Below are 20,736 nucleotides of genomic sequence, written 5' to 3'. Positions count from 1 at the left end.
AGTTTTATATTACAAGTATATTACTAAAACATGCCCCTAAAGGATAATAATTAAACGTAATTAAATTGATAAAATTCAAAAAGTTATATATAAATATAATAAAGATATTACAAATTATTTTTAAATGTCAAACGTTATGGATTATTTATTAAACATGGTTATAAAGTTATATTGCTAAACAAACACTTGTATTTATTAGAAACAAGCTATATAAATTTTATTTTATGATCAGTAGTGGAATACCGCGTTTTATCAGTGAAATAAAAGTGTTATTCCACTGGCTAGCAGTAGTCCATGTTGTTTTTACCTAAAATGATTGTAAAATCATAAAATAAACAGAACATTTGTCGTTTTGTCGTGAATAACATATTTTATTTCATCTTTTCTTGCTTCTCGATGAAATAAAATATGTTATTCACTCTAAAACGACAAATATCCTCTATATAATAATTGCAGTGATCTATACTGGAGCTTATAGACGATCGTTTATACCAACATTATTGGAGAATACAGAAACAAACTACTACTAAAGTACAAATGTACAAATGTCACTCGCGTTTTCCCATGATTAAGTCATCTAGCTATTGTGTTGGGTGTTTGAAGTCCTATACATATGATCATGTATATCTAAGTTATTGTTCTGTCTACCAACATGTAGCTGCTATGCAAGTATGTCAGAACTTTAATTATGTCAACGATGGATGAAAACCCTGACTATACTACAAGCCGGATCTACACTGACTTAAGTTGGCTAGATTTTGTCTCTTGTTCACTTCTGACAGATTCTGCTTCACCAAATAGTTTTCGCTTCCATTTAGAAAGCACAGATTTCTTTAATATAAAGGACCACAGAATGAAGACTCCCTGAGATGCATTAAAGATTACAGACAGATATTCTAAAGCCCAACTGATGATAAAATTTGATAAAATAGCTAGCAACCAAAACAGACCGGTCAGAACAGAAAGCTTTATATAAATTACAATATTGTTTCGTTCCCCAGATTGTTTTCCCTGTTGTTTTACGCGAGAGATGGAGATAATTGTCCACAAAAAGAAAACAATATTTAGTATAATGACGAGACATAAGGGTAAAACAAAACAATAGCCAACAAGTTGTTTAGAAGATAGATAACACACATTACCCCCATAACCTATCTCCATTCCCCCTGACAACTTGACATTTGTAATAACTATACAAACTATCAGTATCATTGGTAACCCATTGGCATAAGCAGTGTACTTCAGTGTATGAATACCGTGAGACGGGGCAGAATTTCTTACCAGTTTCTGTAAAACAAATACCTTGAACATGTGAAAGGTACACACATTCATCCATAGTGCCATACCGAGCCAGAGGTAATGGGTAATTATTCCAGTACTTCTACACAATATTTTATCTTGTGTCTGATCCAGGCCAGTAATTAAAATTAACTGAGCAAGAAAAAGATTAAGCATTAACCCTATGTTGTTGATGCCTGGCTGTGTTCTCATTTCTGGGAACATACCATATGTTATTAAAGCAATACATATAGATATCAAAGACAGAGTGATCAAAACAATGCTTAAATACCAGAGAATCCAATCAAACTTTGTGTGGGTGTCATAGTACTGTACGGTTTCGTTACTGTGAGTAAAGTTTTTTTTATTGAGAAATGTTTGAAAACATACCCTAAGGTAATGCTGAAACACAGAAAACTCGTCATTAGATAAGGTAAGATTGAGATGTTCAACAGATGCCAATGCATTATCGGCATCAAACTCTTTGTTTTAAAATTCAATAAATGAACATGACATCTGGTAGCTTATTGGTTCATAGCTGTATTTAGCGGCCATTACTTCTCCGACCTCTGAAACCGGCTTTTCGGAACAACACAACTTCGTGGTTATGTTGGAGACAAAATGTCGCATAATAGGCTGCGAGTGAGATACGTATGTATAATTTATTTCACGAACAAGTACTAAAGCTGAAGCCCGGGAGATTCTACCACCACTCCTGGAGACAACAGTTTCAAAGTCCTTTAATGTGATGTTGCTATTCACGACAAACCAAACATTCATATAAACATAGGAAGATCCCCCGATCAGCACTGGTTTGGACGTAGTGACTGTATAATCAGTAGAGTATATCATTAACGATACTGATGTCATCATGTTTCCTAACATTTGTTTAAAGAATGCAATGTGAGCTGTGGTTGGTATCTTTAAATTAATCATCATTTGATAGGTATTACCCAATGCTCTCATATTATCATACTCACAATATCCACCTCGTAGTACCTTATTGGAGTAACACTGAATGGGTCGACATTTGTTCTAAAAATACAAAAAATAGAACACTAAATGTATATGCAGTTAATTAGTAATTTGTGGTAAATCGTACTTCGACCAGCAAAACAATAGTAAATATTGTACGTAAAGTTCTAAAAAGTGATCACAAATCAAGTTAATCATAAGTGTATTGCTTTCTGTCTTAAATTGACCATGAATTTAACCAGCACCTCAATGACGATTGAATTAATTTTAAAGGTATTGTGGCACAATTGGTACCCACAGGAATCTCTAAATAAACCACATTATTAGTCGAAACAGAGTCGGGGTTAATCTTGACCCTTTGTATAAAACTTATAGGCACTCAATGCTTTTTTTATATGAATTAATTTCAAGTCGCCATCTTTTTGAATTTGTAATAATTTTGAATCGCGACATATAGGTTACCAGATGTCAATCATTCTTATCATTTGATTGGATGCGACATTGTCGTGGTTAACTCGCATGTCAAATGAAATGGGGTTTAACGTCCTACTGTTCTGCTCCTGACCTGGGCTAATGAAGACGGGCATACGCCATACAGTGTGCTATGAGGGAAATTTTGCCCGGGCAGCGGTACTATCGCCTACTCTTATATCGAATTCCAACTGCCAAGGGATCTTTTACGTGCATTCCAATGTATGCACGTGACCTCGGTTTTTCGTCTCATCCGAAGGACTAGACAGCTGTTCTTGCCAGGCCCTTCGTCCTGCATCACTGACAATTGGAAACCACGCCGGAAAATCGGGATGAACTTTCTCGGCCAATGCAGGGATCGAACACCCAACCTCCATCCTAGCGAGCCAGCGTCCTACCCACTTAGCCACGTGATCCCCTCGCATGTCAAACTATCAATGCATTATAAGACCATATAGTGTAAGGTCTATACCAGAGGTTGAATTCAAAATGACATAGCTGTGATTATGAAGGTGTTAAGTGACTTAACACAGCCATAATCTTGCATCTGAAATGCCTAGATATATAAAATATCCACGTATTTAATCAAATTTCATGGCTCAGAACATATGTGGGTGTATGGGCCCCAAAACCCACGCATCTGACTGGATACTTGAGACACGGTACATTGTAATATTACAGGGGCGGATCCAGGAATTTTTGCAGGAGGGTGTTTGCTAGGTTCCTGAGACAATGTATCCCCACCCAGCGCATGGTCTCTATCGCCATTTTGGCGTATAAACATACACATTGAGCTTTTTAAACAGAGAAATTCAACACCTCGTTTGACGTCAATTTTTATTATGAATTAATACAATGACATTGTGATTCAATATCATGGATGCAAAGATTTAATGTGATACCACATAATGTCTATTTCATTATCTCGTGCTTTGAGTGCCATCCTGTCCCACATATGGCGACAAAGGATTAAGCACACGACCGATAAACATTTCTCATAAAAAGTGTTGATTTACAAAAAAAAATTATGTAGCTGAGCGGGGGGGGGGGGGGGCGTCGAACCCCACTGGACCCGCCCCTGTATTATTCTATTAATATACTTACCGCCTGAATATCCATCCACGAAATCCTGCCGTCGCATGATTTCACCGATTTGGCAAACAGATCTGTGAAGTCAACTAGAGTTTTCACAGAGTACAATGGTTTGCCTAGAGCCCCTGACGGTATATAACCGTTGCACATGGCGCAATAAATGTTCCTGTAAACTTTCTTGTTTTTTAAGTTCTGGACGAGAACAAAGTATTTGGCACAACTGTCATAATATCTATGGTATTTTCCTGGGAAGTCCGGATCGCATTGAGAAATTATTGGTTCCGATCTCCGAATATCACAATATCTCAACTCTGCAAATTGTGGCGGAACAATGTAATCCTCGCAGACAGCAAACCTGTTCATATTGTATTTACATTTGCCTCGAATTTGCCAATTTGAACATGAAGTTTCTTTGTTAAGAAATGCACATTGGTTGTTGATGTATGTTTTGCCAGTTTTGGGACAAGAAACAGGTAGAACCGTACGGTCACATTTTTCTAAATACCCATCTTGGCGTTTATAGTTAGCAACCATATAGAAGCCATCACCATGTGATAAGTGATCAAATTGGAATTTTGAATCGCTGTAGGTTGCGATGCACGTGAAATCCGACTGTATTTCCTGTGTGTGAAGACCGTTATTTACCTTTACATCAACACAACAGTCTCCGTAAAACAAACATTCCTGATCACACATACAACGAAGACATTCCAGTCCCCCGATTATGTTACCATCATTTTCAAGACAATGTGGACACCAGAAGAGAGGGTGCACCTCGGCAGGAGAAATGATTCGTGGCAAGGTAACAAATACAATATAAACTAAGATTTGCACAGCTTTCTGAAATTAAAAATAAAAAAAATCAGATAAAGTAGATTTCAACGCTTCAAGAGGAACTGTCGCTGTCACCAAGAAAATAAATGGAATTAATTTTAAATAATATTATTTTTCAAATAAGCCTAGACCCTCCATCTTACTTAAAATCCGAACGCTCGGCTAGTTAAGGGTGGGGTATTTTAGCCCAAACCTTTTAAAAAATGTGTACTCGTATATTGCAATTAAAAGCGTTTATATATCAGGGATGACTGGATAAAGTTGTCACAGATATTGCGTACAATCTAATGTTAAGCTGAGTCACATCACATCAATCAAAAGTTCTTTTACCAACCTACCAAGCGCTAATTGCTGTTTTAAGATAGGGATTTTCTTCAAGAAAACTGAAGCTAAAATACGTCTTGAATAAATAACGTTGTACATGGACGATCGAGTCCCCGTGTCGTGCGAAACGAACCCAAAACATCTAAACACAATCTTCCGAAATGAAACCAAATATACCGAAACAAAACGAATTAACAAAATGATGAAACGAAACCTTCTAAAAGGAAATCAGGGGAGAACGGTCTTATTCCCCTGTACGTCCATCAGTGCTTGTATTTACTTACTCTGATTGGAGGTACAATTATATTGTTACTGATGAGAAATGAAACCCACCTTCATGATTTTTATATTGGACCTATGAACATCCTTCCTTTAGTAATCGCAGTTACAAAACAAATGTATCTGTTGGAATAATATGGTTTTGTCGGAATTCATTCCACCATAAAATATTAATGAACTTGTATGAATATTAATAACCCCTGTTTGCAACGGAATATTATTTTTTGCCCACAAAAGGCAATAGAGGTATGTGATATTTAGATTGATCTGTTCCGATGTTTAGAGTTAATGTCATATATGAATTAGGTAAATGAAATGAAATAAGAGTTTAAGTTCCTACTGTCCTGCTCCGACAGGGCTAATGAAGACGGGCATACGCCATACTGTGTGCTATGAGGGAATTTTTTTGCCCGGGCAGCGGTACTACCGCCTACTCTTATATCGAATTCCAACTGCCATGGGATCTTTTACGTACACGCCAATGTATAGACGGGACCATTGTTGTTCGTTCTATCCGAACGGCAAGACAGCTGTCCGTGTCCGGCCCTCCGTCCTTCATCTGGATGAACTTTCTCGGCCAATGCAGGCTCCGAACACCCGACCTCCAGGCTAGTGAGCCAGCGTCTTACCCACTTACCCAACGTGGCCCCAATATGGTAAGCGGAAACATTTGTAAATTATTGAAAATGGTTGAGACCTACCTTCATACTGAAATTATAAACATATCTCTTCTAGTAAGTGAAATTACGTAACAATTGCATTTGTTGCAAAGCATTAATGAACATTAACCACAGTTTAATTGTGCGTGACATTTAGATATATTCTGATCCGATATTTTGTTTTAATGTCAAATCGTCCCTTGAGTAAGACAAGGTCGTAAGTGACAATTATTTCATTTCGAGATAATCGCATTTAAAGGTTTCAAAATAACATCACTAAATGATGTTTTAATATTTTTTTTAGCTTTTTGAAACTTAACCATAACTCCTCTAACAGTTTAACATGCAAATATCACACACCGGTTTTCAGGTGTTTTCTGCTCAAAATTTCACTTACGACCTTACTTTACTCAATACTTGTAGAAAATGAAACTAGTTAGGAACACTTACGACCTTTTATTATTGAACAATAGGCCTACATCGAGTAGATTACAACATTAGTTTATTAACAGAAAAATGTTAACAAACAAATTTCACATATATTTCAAACGTTTTAACAGATAACCATAAAGGTAATAACATTTAATAACTATTCAAATTCGGAATCAGCTGGGCCAGTTTCGTCTGCATCGGGTTGAGTCAGGGCATCAACTATCTTGCCATCAAAATTGAGCTTCTCGTAAAAAGAATGGGAATCTCGGAGTATTGCTAAGGAGGTGCATAGGAACCTCAAATCATCATACGTTGCCTTTGAGATACGAGGTGCCTCTTGAAACAAGGGTTTTAAAGTAATATCTGAATCTATCCGTACACATTGGTTTACTCGCATAGCTTTAAATTCAGCATCATAATCATACTTGAAGTAAACGGTGTCTGGGGATGATTTTAAATATCGCATCCACTTCAACTTTAACCACTGAATTGTATTTCCGTCCACATCTTTGCTTCGATTTCGGATAATGTGTCTACTATATGTTGTAATCGGTTATGTCCTTGGTAGACAGGAGCCTTACTTCAAATGGATTTTCACGTCTTGCCATGGCTACGATACGATAGTAATCTAAAGGGCTGTAAACATCCTGTTTTCTAAAAGCATACTCTATGGTCGCGTGTGATGAGTCGCACTCCATTTGACTGTGACCGGACTCCATATACAGATGATCAATGCAATCTATGTTTAAGTCCTTAATAACATGTAAGCACATGGCTGTAAAAAACTGATTCCGGTTCTGACCGGAGCATGTATCTGAGTACAAAATTACACGCTTAACCTCTATTGGTAATTGATTGAAGTAACTGCTGATACTGCTTGAAATCTCACAACTTCCACGTCCGGCAACACCTTCGTGCCACGTGTAACAGGTCACATCATGGCTGGCGAGATCATAAACAGTCAAATTATATGTGGACAGTTTACGACGGTAAAATAAAGATGAAACATTCAATTCAGGACTAAGCAATACCTGCCCTAAATCAAAAGTTACTGCACGTATACTTTTATCTAGAGCTTTTTGTTCTGCTTTTAATTGTCTAACTCGAGTTTTGCGAGTGGTGGTTGTCGTAGCCATCCTGTTTTTCAAGTTGCTCTTCCTCAGACGAATTATTATAGGAAAAGCAAAAATTACATACATCTTTCTTAGGTTTATGGAATGATAAGTTAAACTCTGTATCGAACACATCCCTGTAATACTTTAGTTTAACTTGTTTTGGTTGATTATTTGCATGTTCTTCTTGGTAGAGTTCATGCATTTTACGAACAGTTGAACTTTTCTCAAGATATTTACTGCTTGTCTTGTTTCTCACATAATGCGATTCCATATGAGGAAACGAAGAAATATGCATCTTGACTGAGTTTCTTATTTCATCATTTTTCTTTATTCCTGGAGCTTGCTTCCCGCGGTTTTCAGTACAAGCTTGACCTGTCTCATCTCTGTGTTGGAGTGTGTATGTTGCGTTTTTTCCCCCAATTCCAAGTGTTTTCAAAAATACTGCCTTACAAACTTTGACTTTTGAATTACCAACTGTTACAAAATACTGAAGCGTTTGTTTTCGTTTACTTCCACGGTTTGAATTTCTTTTAGTCGGCTTGCTTCTAACATGATTTGCGATGTAGTCACGCTGTCTCTGCCTATTTTCCAGTAATTCATAAAGACGATATCACGCTGAGCATCTGGAAAATGTTCATTGCATCGGTTGACGCATCTGCCACAACGATGATATTTTCTTGTTCTTTTTTCGACCTTTTTGTTCTCTCTTGTTAGGTATTCTTAGCCGCAATTTAGAGCTTTCTTTCTTGTATTTTGTTGCCAATTGTCTTTATTTCTTGTTCTTTTTTGTCCTCTTTCGTTTGGCTCAGCAATGTTGTTTTCAGGCGTTATATCACTTAACATTCCTCTCATGCCATCTTTGGTTTTCGTCAAAACGTCAGTGGGCTTCTCGGCATCTAAATTAGAAAGAACAGGAAGATTTTAATGACGGGCATAAACAATATTATTAGCACAGGAGGTAAATATTTTGTGAATTTAAATAATCCCTATTACGCTGCGTCCATTAAAAGCTCCCCAATTCCCGACCTCTTATAGGCTATTTGTCAATTATACTATGTTATCTGTCGCACCCCTGGTCAATACCGCTTTCAGCACGCAATCCATAGGTCACTTACATTACCATCTCTTACAAAACCAGTTTAATGTTTACCCAACTTTATTAAAACTAGCTTACATGACGTCCCCCCCCCACCACACACACCAACAACCTATATTACGTTGCGTCCATAAAGCACCCGAAAGGCTCTATTACACTGTCATCCCTTACTATACCAGTTTATTCTTTATCCAAACTTTAATAAAACTAACCAACCCTATCACAATACTCCCTCGCCTCCCACAAGACCTACCTCGGCCCCACCCCACTCCTAAAACACACACCGAAATAAGCACTATTACACTGCGTCCATAGGTCTATTACATTGACATTTAATGGTCTTTTATTTAACCAGTTTATTATTTACCCATACTTACTAACCAACCTACCCCCATTCACCCCCCCCCCACCCGATATGCCCTATTTTCATTGCAATATTTTACTAAACCAGTGTATTTATTACCAAAACTTTAATAAAACTAACCAACACCCCCATCACAATGTCATCTCTTATTCTTTACCTAAACTTAAATAAAACTAATACCCTCCCTCCCCATTTTTTTTTTACTTAATCCCCTATACCCCGATCACTCTAAAGAATATAAGCTTGAGAACTCCTATAAATCACACCCACGTATGCAAATTTGACATAGTTCAGAAAAAAAGAATATATTTTATCAAGGCTGACTTCATTGACCTTGACTTCAAATGTCATAGTAAGCTAAAATTAAAAAAAATACCTTCTTCACTGCTTGATTCCTGATTTAATTCTGACACATTTGGTCTATATTCATCACCAGATGAGTCTTCGGCATCAGATTCTGTATCTGAATCAAGCACTGCAGCTACTGCCTGTGTAGAGTTCATAAAACCTTTTGTGTTCTTCAATGCAGCCATTTTTTAAGCCTTACAGGAAGTCGCCATTGCACATGCCCAGTGTTCACTTACGACCTTATCTTACTCACACATGCACTTAGGACCTTATCTTACTCACACATATGCACTTACGACCTTATTACAGGGAAGTTATGGTGAACTTCAACACTTACAACCTTTTCTTAATTACCCATAATGCACTTAAAAAACCTTCGATTGTGACCATTTTCTAGTGTAAGATAGATATAATATTATTAGTCATTTTTTTTAACAAAGAGTGATTTTTCAGATTTTGTCACTTACGAACTTATCTTACTCAAGGGACGAAATGCTTTATATGAATTATAACTATTTAAACCACAGAAACGGGAGTGATATTGACAACATGGGTATAAACACTAATGTCTTGATTTGTTGTCTGATGAGGGGGGGGGGAGCAAATGGTTAGCACGTGCGCGCTGTATCGTAAGGTCTGTTATTGAGTCAACTGGCGTGGTTTCGATTCCCTGGTTGTACGTGACAAGGAGTAGGGTCGCCTGTCGAACATCATGGGTTTTCCACCCACTGCTAAAGACCCCAACGTGCAAGCGAATTATTAAAATAAAATTGAACCATGTGTTAGGCCCGAATTGACCTGGTTTGTGTCGAGTGGACGTTAAACCCCCATCTCCCTCTTTCTCTCCGAAATGCAGTAGAATTGGAGAATTGAACAATAATAGGCCATTTTGATGACAATTTTGGAATTCAAGATGGTGGCCATCAGGGTGCGTCATTTTGGGGGTTCATTTAGTTCAAACAATATGTTATACGTTGGAAAAGGATTGAACATCAGGCAAAGTTCTTTGGGGGTTCTAGTGTAATGAGTATCCCAACATCTCTATCTGTATATAGTGCTATTACTTGATCAGATATGGTACCTATTATACGTTCTGGAAGGTATTTCTGAATCAGGGAAGCATTGAACGAGTAAAGAAAGACAAAATTCTTAAGTTAAATTAGAGGATTTAAAGGACAATATAGGTGTCAGTCATTATCACATATGTGACAGAAATGGTCCAACACGTTCCAAATATAATTTTATTACAGAGATCATGGCTATGATAGATGCGTAAAGCAGATTTCAAGAAACGAAAGTGACGAAAGCAAAAGGAAACCCCGAGTTATTCCTCTTTATAACTGACTGAAGTGACGAGTGATAACAGATACACGGGTGAATTTCTGCTCCGTTAATATACTGATGGTCCTTTATGCCGTTAGATTGTTTATGTTATCGCAAAAATCGATGAAAACTCAGTATATTTTAAAACTTTTGAAATCTGTCTCGTTGACACTCCAGCATTTTGTGACACTTTTCTGGTCCAGGATCTCTAGAAAACGCACTGTGACACAATCCTGTGTGTCGGTAGGACTTCCATGCTGTGTATAAAACTTTACTCAATTAACTCTGGAACATTTTGTTGGTATAACTGTTTATATAACTTTATACAGGAAACTACAACATTCTAATTTCCCTTAGCGTTTTCCTTCCAGTCTACATCTTGATACCTCCCGGTCTGCAAGCCGAGGCGGCTTGGTATGTCCCTCTAGGAACGCCGAGGAGGCCGTGAGTATGCCTTCTAAGAAGCCCCCATGACGTCTTAATCCAAGCATCTAAGCCGAGGATGCTGTGTGTATATACTTTTGAGAATACCATATGATGTCAGAATGAAAGTTAATCCGGCTCTTTTTAATTTAGGCGTTTGACTATTTGGGAGGGGCACCTTCTTAAGTCAACTATATTGTATATTATTGGACTAATGTTTGCACCAGATGGCTGGACAACAGTAACCCACTTCCAGAAATGGACAGTGACAGAACTGTCAGTGAGTTAGTCTGGGAAAGTCGGAGAATAATGCAAGGTACCTTTTTATCCAAGTTCTCGCTGCCACCCATTTGTTTAACTACTTCGGTATATTAACCATGGCACCTTTCATCTATAGAACTAAAATAACCCCGACAGATTATAAAGTATTACAATTCCTCAGACCAATAACTTGCCATGATTTCGCAGTAGCGAGATGCCGAGGCCCCACTGTGAAATACAGTGTTGGGGTAAAAACGTTTTTTTTTTAAAAAAAAAAAACATTTGGCTTTGCAAGAGAAACCAATTATTGGAATATCTTTCATTGCAATTCCAGCCGGCTTCTGTCGTTCAAAGAGTAACGATCAATATAATGCGTTTGACATTAAAACTAAATGTTGGACCAGAATGTATAATGGCGTGCACTCCCATTGCGTTGTGTTTTGCAGTTAAGGTGGCTTTTAATAATTTAGCTCATCACTATGAACTAAATTCTCTCAAATCATACTTTGCAACAGATATATTTGTAAAGCAATTTCACTTATTAAAAGAGATATTTATCTCGTCAGTATGAAGGTGGATCTCAACCATTTTCAATAATTTACAAATGTTCCCGCATATCATATTGGAACCACGGTGGTTAAGTGGGTAAGACGCTGGCTCACTAGCCTGGAGGTCGGGTGTTCAATCCCTGCATTGGCCGAGAAAATTTATCCAGATTTTCTGGCGTGGTTCCCAATTGTCGGAGGGCCTGACAAGGACAGCTGTCTAGTCGTTCAGATTGGACGCGAAAAACCGAGGTCCCGTTTACACATTGGAGTGCACTTAAAAGATTCCTTGGCAGTTGGAATTCGATATCAGAGTAGGCTGTAGCGCCGCTGTCCGGACGACATTTCCCTAATAGCACACTGTATGGCGTATGTCCGTCTTCATAGCCCAGTTCGGAGCAGAACAGTGGGACGTTAAACCCTATTTCATTTCATTTTCTTACCATATTTGTGTACTTTAAATGCCAAAATTAGCAGTAGATCAATTTGAAACCGGTGTTGGGTAATTTTGACTTTTGTTTTAGTCTGAACAAAATCTGTTATTGGCTGTATGTTTAGTTACTCAGAAAGCCATCGTCTGTTGCACTTTCATATTTTTAAGTTATATTTTTAAAATTTATTAAAATAAAGCCTTAAAATAAATGGTATCTTTAAACAGTCCTACCTTGTTAAAGAATAATCCTATTAATCCTATAATTCACTATTGCCAGTTGAGAAATTGGCAAAAATATCATTTTCATCTTCAAATTCCAACGTTTGAAGATAACTTCTCCATGGTGGAGAATAGAAAACTTGGGAGGTAATTGTGTTATTATTTCCGGTGTAAATGAGTTTTAAGTGTGAGAATGACACCTATATATGATCGTATAATAGTGAGTTGACAACCTATTGAGCAAAAGACATAGAAATAATTATGTTTTGACTTTCTTAGAAAATATGAAATTGTAACTTTAAATAATTTATATGACATTAACTCTAAACATCGGATCTAAATATCACATACCTCTATTGCAATATGTTGGCAAAATATAATATTCTGTTGCAAACTGAGGTTATTAATATTTATAAAAGTTCATGAATATTTTTATGGTGGAATGAATTCCGACATACACATTTGTATTATAGCTGCGATTACTAACGGAAGGATGTCCATTTGTCCAATATAAAAATCATGAAGGTGGGGTTCATTTCTCATCCGTGAAAATATAATTGTTTTATTTCACTATGTTCATATTGTAAGTAATTTTGGGTCAATCCACAGGTCCATGAGATAGACATAAAACTACTTGTGATAGGTATGTTTTGTTAAATAATAACCTATTTTGTGTTTATAAATACACGTAGTAATCTTTTGTACTTGTGACAAGGAAGTAATCTTGGTCATGGTGATAGGTATTTTTTGTGAACTAATAGATGTAGTAAACTTTAGTACGTCCAATCAGAAGCACTGATGGACGTACGGGGGATACACCCATTCTCCTCTAGTTTCCTTTCAATATTTTATTTCGTTTTGTTTCAGTATAATATATTTGTTTCATTTCTGAAGATTGTGTTTCGTTGTTTGGGGTTCGTTTCGCACGCCATGGGTACTTGATCGTCCATGTAAAACGCTATTTATTCCAGACGTATTTTATATTTTAGCTTCAGTTTTCTTGAAGAAAATCCCTGTCTGGGAAGTAAACATTTGTACCAAATCTTAAAACAGCAGCTAGCGCTTGGTCAGTTGGTAAAACAAATAACTTTCGATTGATGTGACTCAACTTAACATTAGATTGTAAGCAAAGTCTGTGACAACTTTATCCAGCCATCCCTGATATATTAACGCTGTTAATTGCAATATATTAGTACATATATTTTAAGGGGTTTGGGCTAAATACCCCACCCTTAACTAGCCGGGTGCTCGGATCTTAAGTTTAGACGGAGGGTCTAGGCTTATTTGAAATATAATATTATATCAAATTAATTCCATTTATTTTCTTGGTTACAGCGATAGCGCCCCTTGAAATCTACTTTATCTGAGAATATATCCTATTTATCTTAGTTTTTATTTTTAATTTAGTTAATATTGAATCGTTTCTCCTGGGAGGTGGGTTTTTGTCTTGGAGTGCCCAAAGTGGCTTGACAAGGAACATTTATTGCGCTATGTGCAACGGTTATCAACCGGGAGCGGATGTGGGGAATTTTGCCCGGACAGCAGCGCTACGGTCTACTCTTATATCAAATACCGACTGCCAAGGGTTCTTTGACGTGCACGCCAATGTGTACACAGGACCCCGGTTTTTCGTACCATCCGACTGGCTATATAGTCCGGTTGCCAAACCCCATATTTTGAGTGAACCTGGAATTTGTATACAGAGTATTTTTATGATTGATTTTAGTAGCCTCTGGTGTCCTTGAAACCTGTCCTCATTGACTGAATGAGACGTAGCCGCTGTTAGTCTGTTCAATTCCTGGCGTAGTGTTTGATTCAAGAGTATGCACTGTCGACTCCCTCTGGCAAACTGTACACCATATTATGTCCAGGATACTGTATGCTCAATTGAATTGGGGGCATGGCTTCTAATTGACCAAAGTAGTGTAGCAATGGCATCCATCCTGATGCAGAAGATCAACAACGACACTTGCATTGTGTGGTCTAGCGTTGTCGTCCATATATATTTGCCTGGGATAATGTCAAAGGAGGATACTACAACTCTGTCCAGGATTTTTATTTGGTACCGTTGGCCATTAAGAAATCATGTAACTGTTACCACTGGAGGCTTTCAGTCCAATGAAAGGCAACCTCACATCACGATAGAGGCCCGCCAAATGGAATCTACTCTGGGGTGTTCTTCTGTGCATATCCCATGTTCCTACGCCTCCATACCCGTGCTCTACCTTCGGTCATGAACACGGGAAAGCGACTCTGATCGACCAATGATTATTTCCTTATGACGCCATGTTCCAATGATGATGTGCAGCCCTGTGACAATAAGGATCACCCGAAGGGTCTCTTAATGCCAAATCCAGCCGATTACGAAGAGTTTTGTAGGATACTGATGGTGGCTAACCATTCCCTTTTCAAAACGGTCCTTGACGCAAAACTATGACGCACACCATTCTTAACAGTCCTGCATCTGCTCCTGAAGACATATTGCGAGGTCTACTATAACGTTGAAGGTACTTCATATCACTCGTCTGTTGATGTGGTATTTTCTCAATTATTGACTAATGGTTACCCAACTTTGTGCAGTTTGCCTCATTGACATATAAATAACTTGCAACCTTTTTGCTGTAGAGGGGTCGGGGTCTCATTATGAAATACAGACAGTGAACACGGCGATTATAAATCTTCCACAAATGATTTTCATGACGCAAGAGGTTCATGCTTTCCTTGCGCTGCGCTGTAGGTCTGTTACGTGCTGCACTGTTAGCTTTCACTGGTATTCATGGAGGACAGAATAGGTAAAATTTGTCATTTCATTTTTCGCATGTATGTATTTACGCAATACATGTCTTGAGCGAATAAACATTCAAATTTGGGGATATTTTTTCTGAGAATATTTGAGATTATCGCGCAGTTAAAGGCTTTAATTCACGATACAATGATAAATCATTGTAAGATTGACACGTAAAAGTGGCGACCCATAACTACCACAGACCCCACCAACGACCAAGTAGTTATCAGTCATACCGAAAAGACTTATACATTAAAGCTTACAGGAGAAGATTCATAATTGTTTTTAAATAAAGCAAGTAATTATGTCAACATATATACTAGAATAGGAGCGGAAGGACTAAAATGACGTCAGGTTTTTTTTATAGGCCGAAAGTTACTACTCGCGAAGAACGACGGAAATCGCTAACGTGGAAATTGACCTGTGGTAAGTAATATAGACATTCGGGATCGTGTTATACTCAGGGAAAGGATATGTTGACATTATTACTTGCATTATTTAAAACCAGCGGCAGGGTACGCCAACATTTTGCAAGACATGGATGATAGAGAACAAGCTAAAAACAAACGCGAATTTTTGTACAATCAGGGGCAATAATCCAGAAAGTTATAGCCAGAAATGTGCAAATGCCAAAAGGGACTGAGATCTTTGGGATACATGTGTAAAGATATGTTTTAAATTTCATCAAAATCGGATAAAAATTGTAACCTCTAGAGGGGCCCACAAACTTCGTATTACATACTTTTACACAATTTACGTACAAAGAACGGCCATTTTGTCTGGCAGTTTCATTTCGATTTTATCGAAATTTGAATTCAACCTTCATTATGATGGAATGATGATGTATTTAAACGGTTTTTAAAATCGGAAAAAAATTGTGACCTCTAGAGAATCTGGAGGGTAAAAATGCAATTTTTCGTACAATCAGGGGCCAGAATGCAATGCAGGAAGTTAATTTGGGTATCTGTGATTATCAAAAGGAACCAAGATCTTAGTGTGTAATAGTGATATATTCGCACGGTTTCTTTTTTTTTAAATTGGTTAAAAATTATGACCTCTACAGGGACTACAAGCTAAAAACGTGATTTTTTGTTCAATCCAGGCCCATAATTCAGGCAGTTACTATCCGATATGCGCAAATATCGAAAGGAACCGAAATATTTGGGTTATAAACTTACATTTCAAGTTTCATCAAAATCAGAAAAATATTGTGACCTCTAGAGGGTCCACAACATTGATCCACATTTTTACGCTATTTGAGAACAAAGGGTGGCCAATTTTTCTGTCAGTTTTTGGCCGATTTGCACGAAATTCGAACTCAATCATCCTTAGGGTGTAACGGTGATATACTAAAACGGTTTTTTAAATCGGATAAAAAATTATGACCTCCGTCATCCTTAGGGTGTAACGGTGATATATTCAAACGTTTCTTTAAATCGGATAAAAATTGTGACCGCTATAGGGTCCACAAGCTAAAAACGCGATTTTTCGTACAATCAGGGGCCATAATTCAGGAAGTTACAGTCCGATATGCCCGAATATCGAACAAAAACCGAGATCTGTGGGTTATAAACTTCCATTTCAAGTTTCAACAAAATCGGATAAAAATTGTGATCTGTATAGGGTCTACAAGCGAAAAACGTGATTTTTCATACAATCAGGGGCCATAATCCATGAAGTTGAGGTCCGATACATGCCAATATCGAAAGGAACCGAGATAGTTGGGAGATAAACATATTTCAAGTTTCCGACAAAAATTGTGACCTGTAGAGTGTCCACAAACAATTGTGGACGGACGGACAGGGGCGACGACAATATACGTCCACATGAAAATGTGGGCGTATCAAAATAATGAAGCTTTTCCGGTGAGCTTTAAGAGTAATTAGCCAACAGCCGTCTCATCTAAGAGCATATGGTAGTATACGCCACGATGGCTTCAATTTAAAATATTGGTTTTTCCAGATGAAATATTTTCAACCTAATAAAAACTGACTTGAGTGTACATTTTATTCGGCAGTGTATCTAAATCGTGATGTTATTGATTTAGGAGATCAATTAACAAAACTATGATTTATAAGTCACCCAAAGCAAAACTTATTTATTAGGTAAGACTTTTAATTAAAATACACATGACAAAATGTTAATTACTGGAGACAATATAATGAAATGTCCTCAATGTTTGTATAATATTGGAAGTTATTATTAGCATTTCATTAATGTTTACTGTCACTTAATAATAATAATACCAATAATATTCTAGTTATATTGCGCAATATCCACGCATGGGCATGCTCAAAGCGCAGTCTAACAACTGTTAAGGGTGAATGCTTTCTTTAAACATACATTATGCAAGAACTAAATCAGCATATTCCAGGTCTTTCCTTAGGCCTGACATGTTATCCTAAATTATTAATTAGACATTATCCAGACCATAATCAACTCTCGATGTCAACGCTAGCCTGCGATATTTATTGGATTAGGATCATATTTGCTGCCTAAATTTCTTTCATGATTTAATCATGAACTGGATAATTGAGACTATGTTTTTTTTATCGTACCGACTTTAGTAATGATGACCGATGATAGGCCCAAAATTCAATCGCTAAAATCTCGGTCCAGAGTGGATCAATCTAGTTTTTAACTATTATAGTAAAAACTGTCAGCTCTTTATCTAATCTCCCATAATGTATCTTTAAGAAAAAATTTTTGGGTCTGGATCTGAACACAACTATATTTGAAAAGAATTTCATTTCCCTCTGTTGGGTCTTAGATTGACCAAAACAAACTGTCTTGGCTTTGGCACCTCAGGGAGATTTTTGTCCCCCGCCTTTCGAAGAAAGCAGGGGACTATTAAAATGGGTCTGTCCGTCTGTCTGTCCGTCTGTCCGTCCGTCACACTTTTTGGGACACAATAACTCTCTTCCTAATTGAGCTAGAATGTTCAAACTTGGTGTATGTGTTTATTAGGTCAATGCCTTGATGGAGTTCGAAGATGAGCATTTTCCGCTTAGGGTAAGCAGAGATAAGCAATTTGATTGGTTGATGCTTTGGGACACGATAACTCTCTTCCTAATTGGGCTAGAATGTTCAAACTTGGTGTATGTGTTGATTAGGTCAATGCCTTGATGGAGTTCAAAGATGAGCATTTTCCGCTTAGGGTAAGCAGAGATAAGCAATTTGATTGGTTGATGCTTTGGGACACGATAACTTTTAATTGAGCTAGAATGTTCAAACTTGGTGTATGTGTTTATTAGGTCAATGCCTTGATGGAGTTCGAAGATGAGCATTTTCCGCTTAGGGTAAGCAGAGATAAGCAATTTGATTGGTTGATACTTTGGGGCACGATAACTCTCTTCCTAATTGAGCTAGAATGTTCAAACTTGGTGTATGTGTTGATTAGGTCAATGCCTTGATGGAGTTCGAAGATGAGCATTTTCCGCTTAGGGTAAGCAGAGATAAGCAATTTGATTGGTTGATGCTTTGGGACCTGATAACTTTAGTTCTAATTAAAAGGGAGAGTGAGGACACTTGGTGTATAGCTTTATTATATCAATACCTTGACTAAGTCTCGATAATGAGCATTTTCTGCTTAGGGTAAGCAGAGCGATAAGCAATTTGATTGGCCGAGACTTTGGAACACATTAACTCCTTTTCTAATTGAGCTAGAATGTTCAAACTTGGTGTAGGTGTTTATTAGGTTAATGTCTTGATGGAGTTCGAAGATGAGCATTTTGTGCTTAGGTAAAGCAGAGATAAGCAATTTGATTGGTCGAGACTTTAGAACACAATAACTCTCATTCTAGTTGAGTTAGAATGTTCACACTTGGCATAGGTGGCTATTAGGTGAATGCCTTGATGGAGTGTGAAGATGAGAATTTTTTGCTTAGAGTAAGCAGGGATAAGCAATTTGATTGGTTGATGCTTTGGGACACGATAACTTTAGTTCTAATTAAGTGAGAGTGAGGACACTTGGTGTATAGCTTTATTATATCATTACCTTGACTAAGTTTGATAATGAGTATTTTCTGCTGTCATGTCATGGCTGAGTTCAATTATTAACATTGGTCGATGCTTTGGGACAAGATAACTTTGATTCTATCTGATAGAGAGTGCTGAAACTTAGTGTATAATTTGATTGCTCGATACTTTTGAAAAAAATAAATGTGCGATTAATTAATGTGTCATCTATTTATTTTGGGATTTCGGCGGGGGACATCAGCCTCACTGTTGGCTTGTTTATCTACAGATCTTAAAATGAAATGAAATGAAATGGAGTTTAACGTCCTACTGTTCTGCTCCTAACCTGGGCTAATGAAGACGGGCATACGCCATACAGTGTGCTATGAGGGAAATTTTGCCCGGACAGCGGCACTACGGCCTACTCTTATATCGAATTCCAACTGCCAAGGAATCTTTTACGTCGACGCCAATGTGTACACGGGACCTCGGTTTTTCGTCCCATCCGAACGACTAGACTGCTTTCCTTGTCAGCCCCTCCGTCCTGCATCACTGACAAGGGAGAACCACGCCGGAAAATCTGGATGAACTTTCTCGGCCAATGCAGGGATCGAACACCCGACCTCCAGGCTAGCGTGGTAGCGTCTTACCCACTTAGCCACGTGATCCCCCTACAGATCTTAAGGTCTTTGTATGAGTGTATGATTGTAACAGTAAGTGCAAGGGGCCTGCACCACACATAATTTACACAAAAACAAATATACGCAAACAGACACAACACGCAGAAATCACAAACAAACGAGAGAGAAATGGGGTTTAACGTCCACTCGACAGAAACTAGGTCATTTCGGGACTAACACATGGTTCAACTTTATTTCAATAATTCGCTTGCGAGTAGGGGTCTTTAGCAGTGGGAGGAAACCGGAGGACCCGGAAAAAAACCCACAAGGTTTGACATGCGACCCTACTCCTTGTCACGTACAACCGGAGATTCGAAACCCCGCCAGTTGACTCAATTACAGACCGTGTGATACAGCACGCGCGTGCTAACCATTCGGCCATCCAACCCCCCTCAAACAAACGAACAATTCAAATTAAGTGGATGGATTCGGTGGCTAGCCGTAAGCGTCGTCCACTGCACTGTACAGTCCTGGACTTGTAGTGATACAGACTTCACTCAAATTCGAAGACAATCAGGTATATAACCCAGGGAAACCATTGTGCAATGCCAGCATAAGTCATGACCTGCTATATGTTACATGACATATGAATGTAAGCATATTGAAGTAAAAATTAACTATACAAGTAACCACATCGGTGAAATGTATAAACAAACCAGCTAGTCTAAAACTAAATGCTCAAAGTCAATTGAGAAAACGTTTTAGTATTCAATAGAACTGAGGCATATTGAATACAGTTAGGGCACATTTTCCACCCATCACAAAAAATAGAGCAAATAAAAAACCCCGAACAAACAATACTAAAGAAGCAAATATAAAGAGATCACTCAAGTAATTTGGGAC

General features: G+C 37.8%; 1 protein-coding gene across 1 annotated transcript; it reads right to left on the bottom strand.

The window, feature by feature from the left end:
• Positions 1-458: 458 nt before the first annotated feature.
• LOC126828105 (adhesion G protein-coupled receptor E1-like) lies at positions 459-11,288 on the bottom strand (the record flags this gene model as incomplete). The annotated part of the gene is made up of 2 exons (XM_050557685.2): positions 459-1,515; positions 11,238-11,288. Coding segments are annotated over 2 exons (834 nt in total), but the record flags the coding sequence as incomplete, so codon positions are not given.
• Between the last annotated feature and the right edge of the window lie 9,448 nt (positions 11,289-20,736).

Source organism: Patella vulgata, chromosome 7, assembly GCF_932274485.2.
Source record: "Patella vulgata chromosome 7, xgPatVulg1.2, whole genome shotgun sequence".
Taxonomy (NCBI): domain Eukaryota; kingdom Metazoa; phylum Mollusca; class Gastropoda; family Patellidae; genus Patella; species Patella vulgata.
The sequence above is the reverse complement of the archived record's forward strand: the minus strand, read 5'-3'. Positions and strand labels throughout refer to the sequence as shown.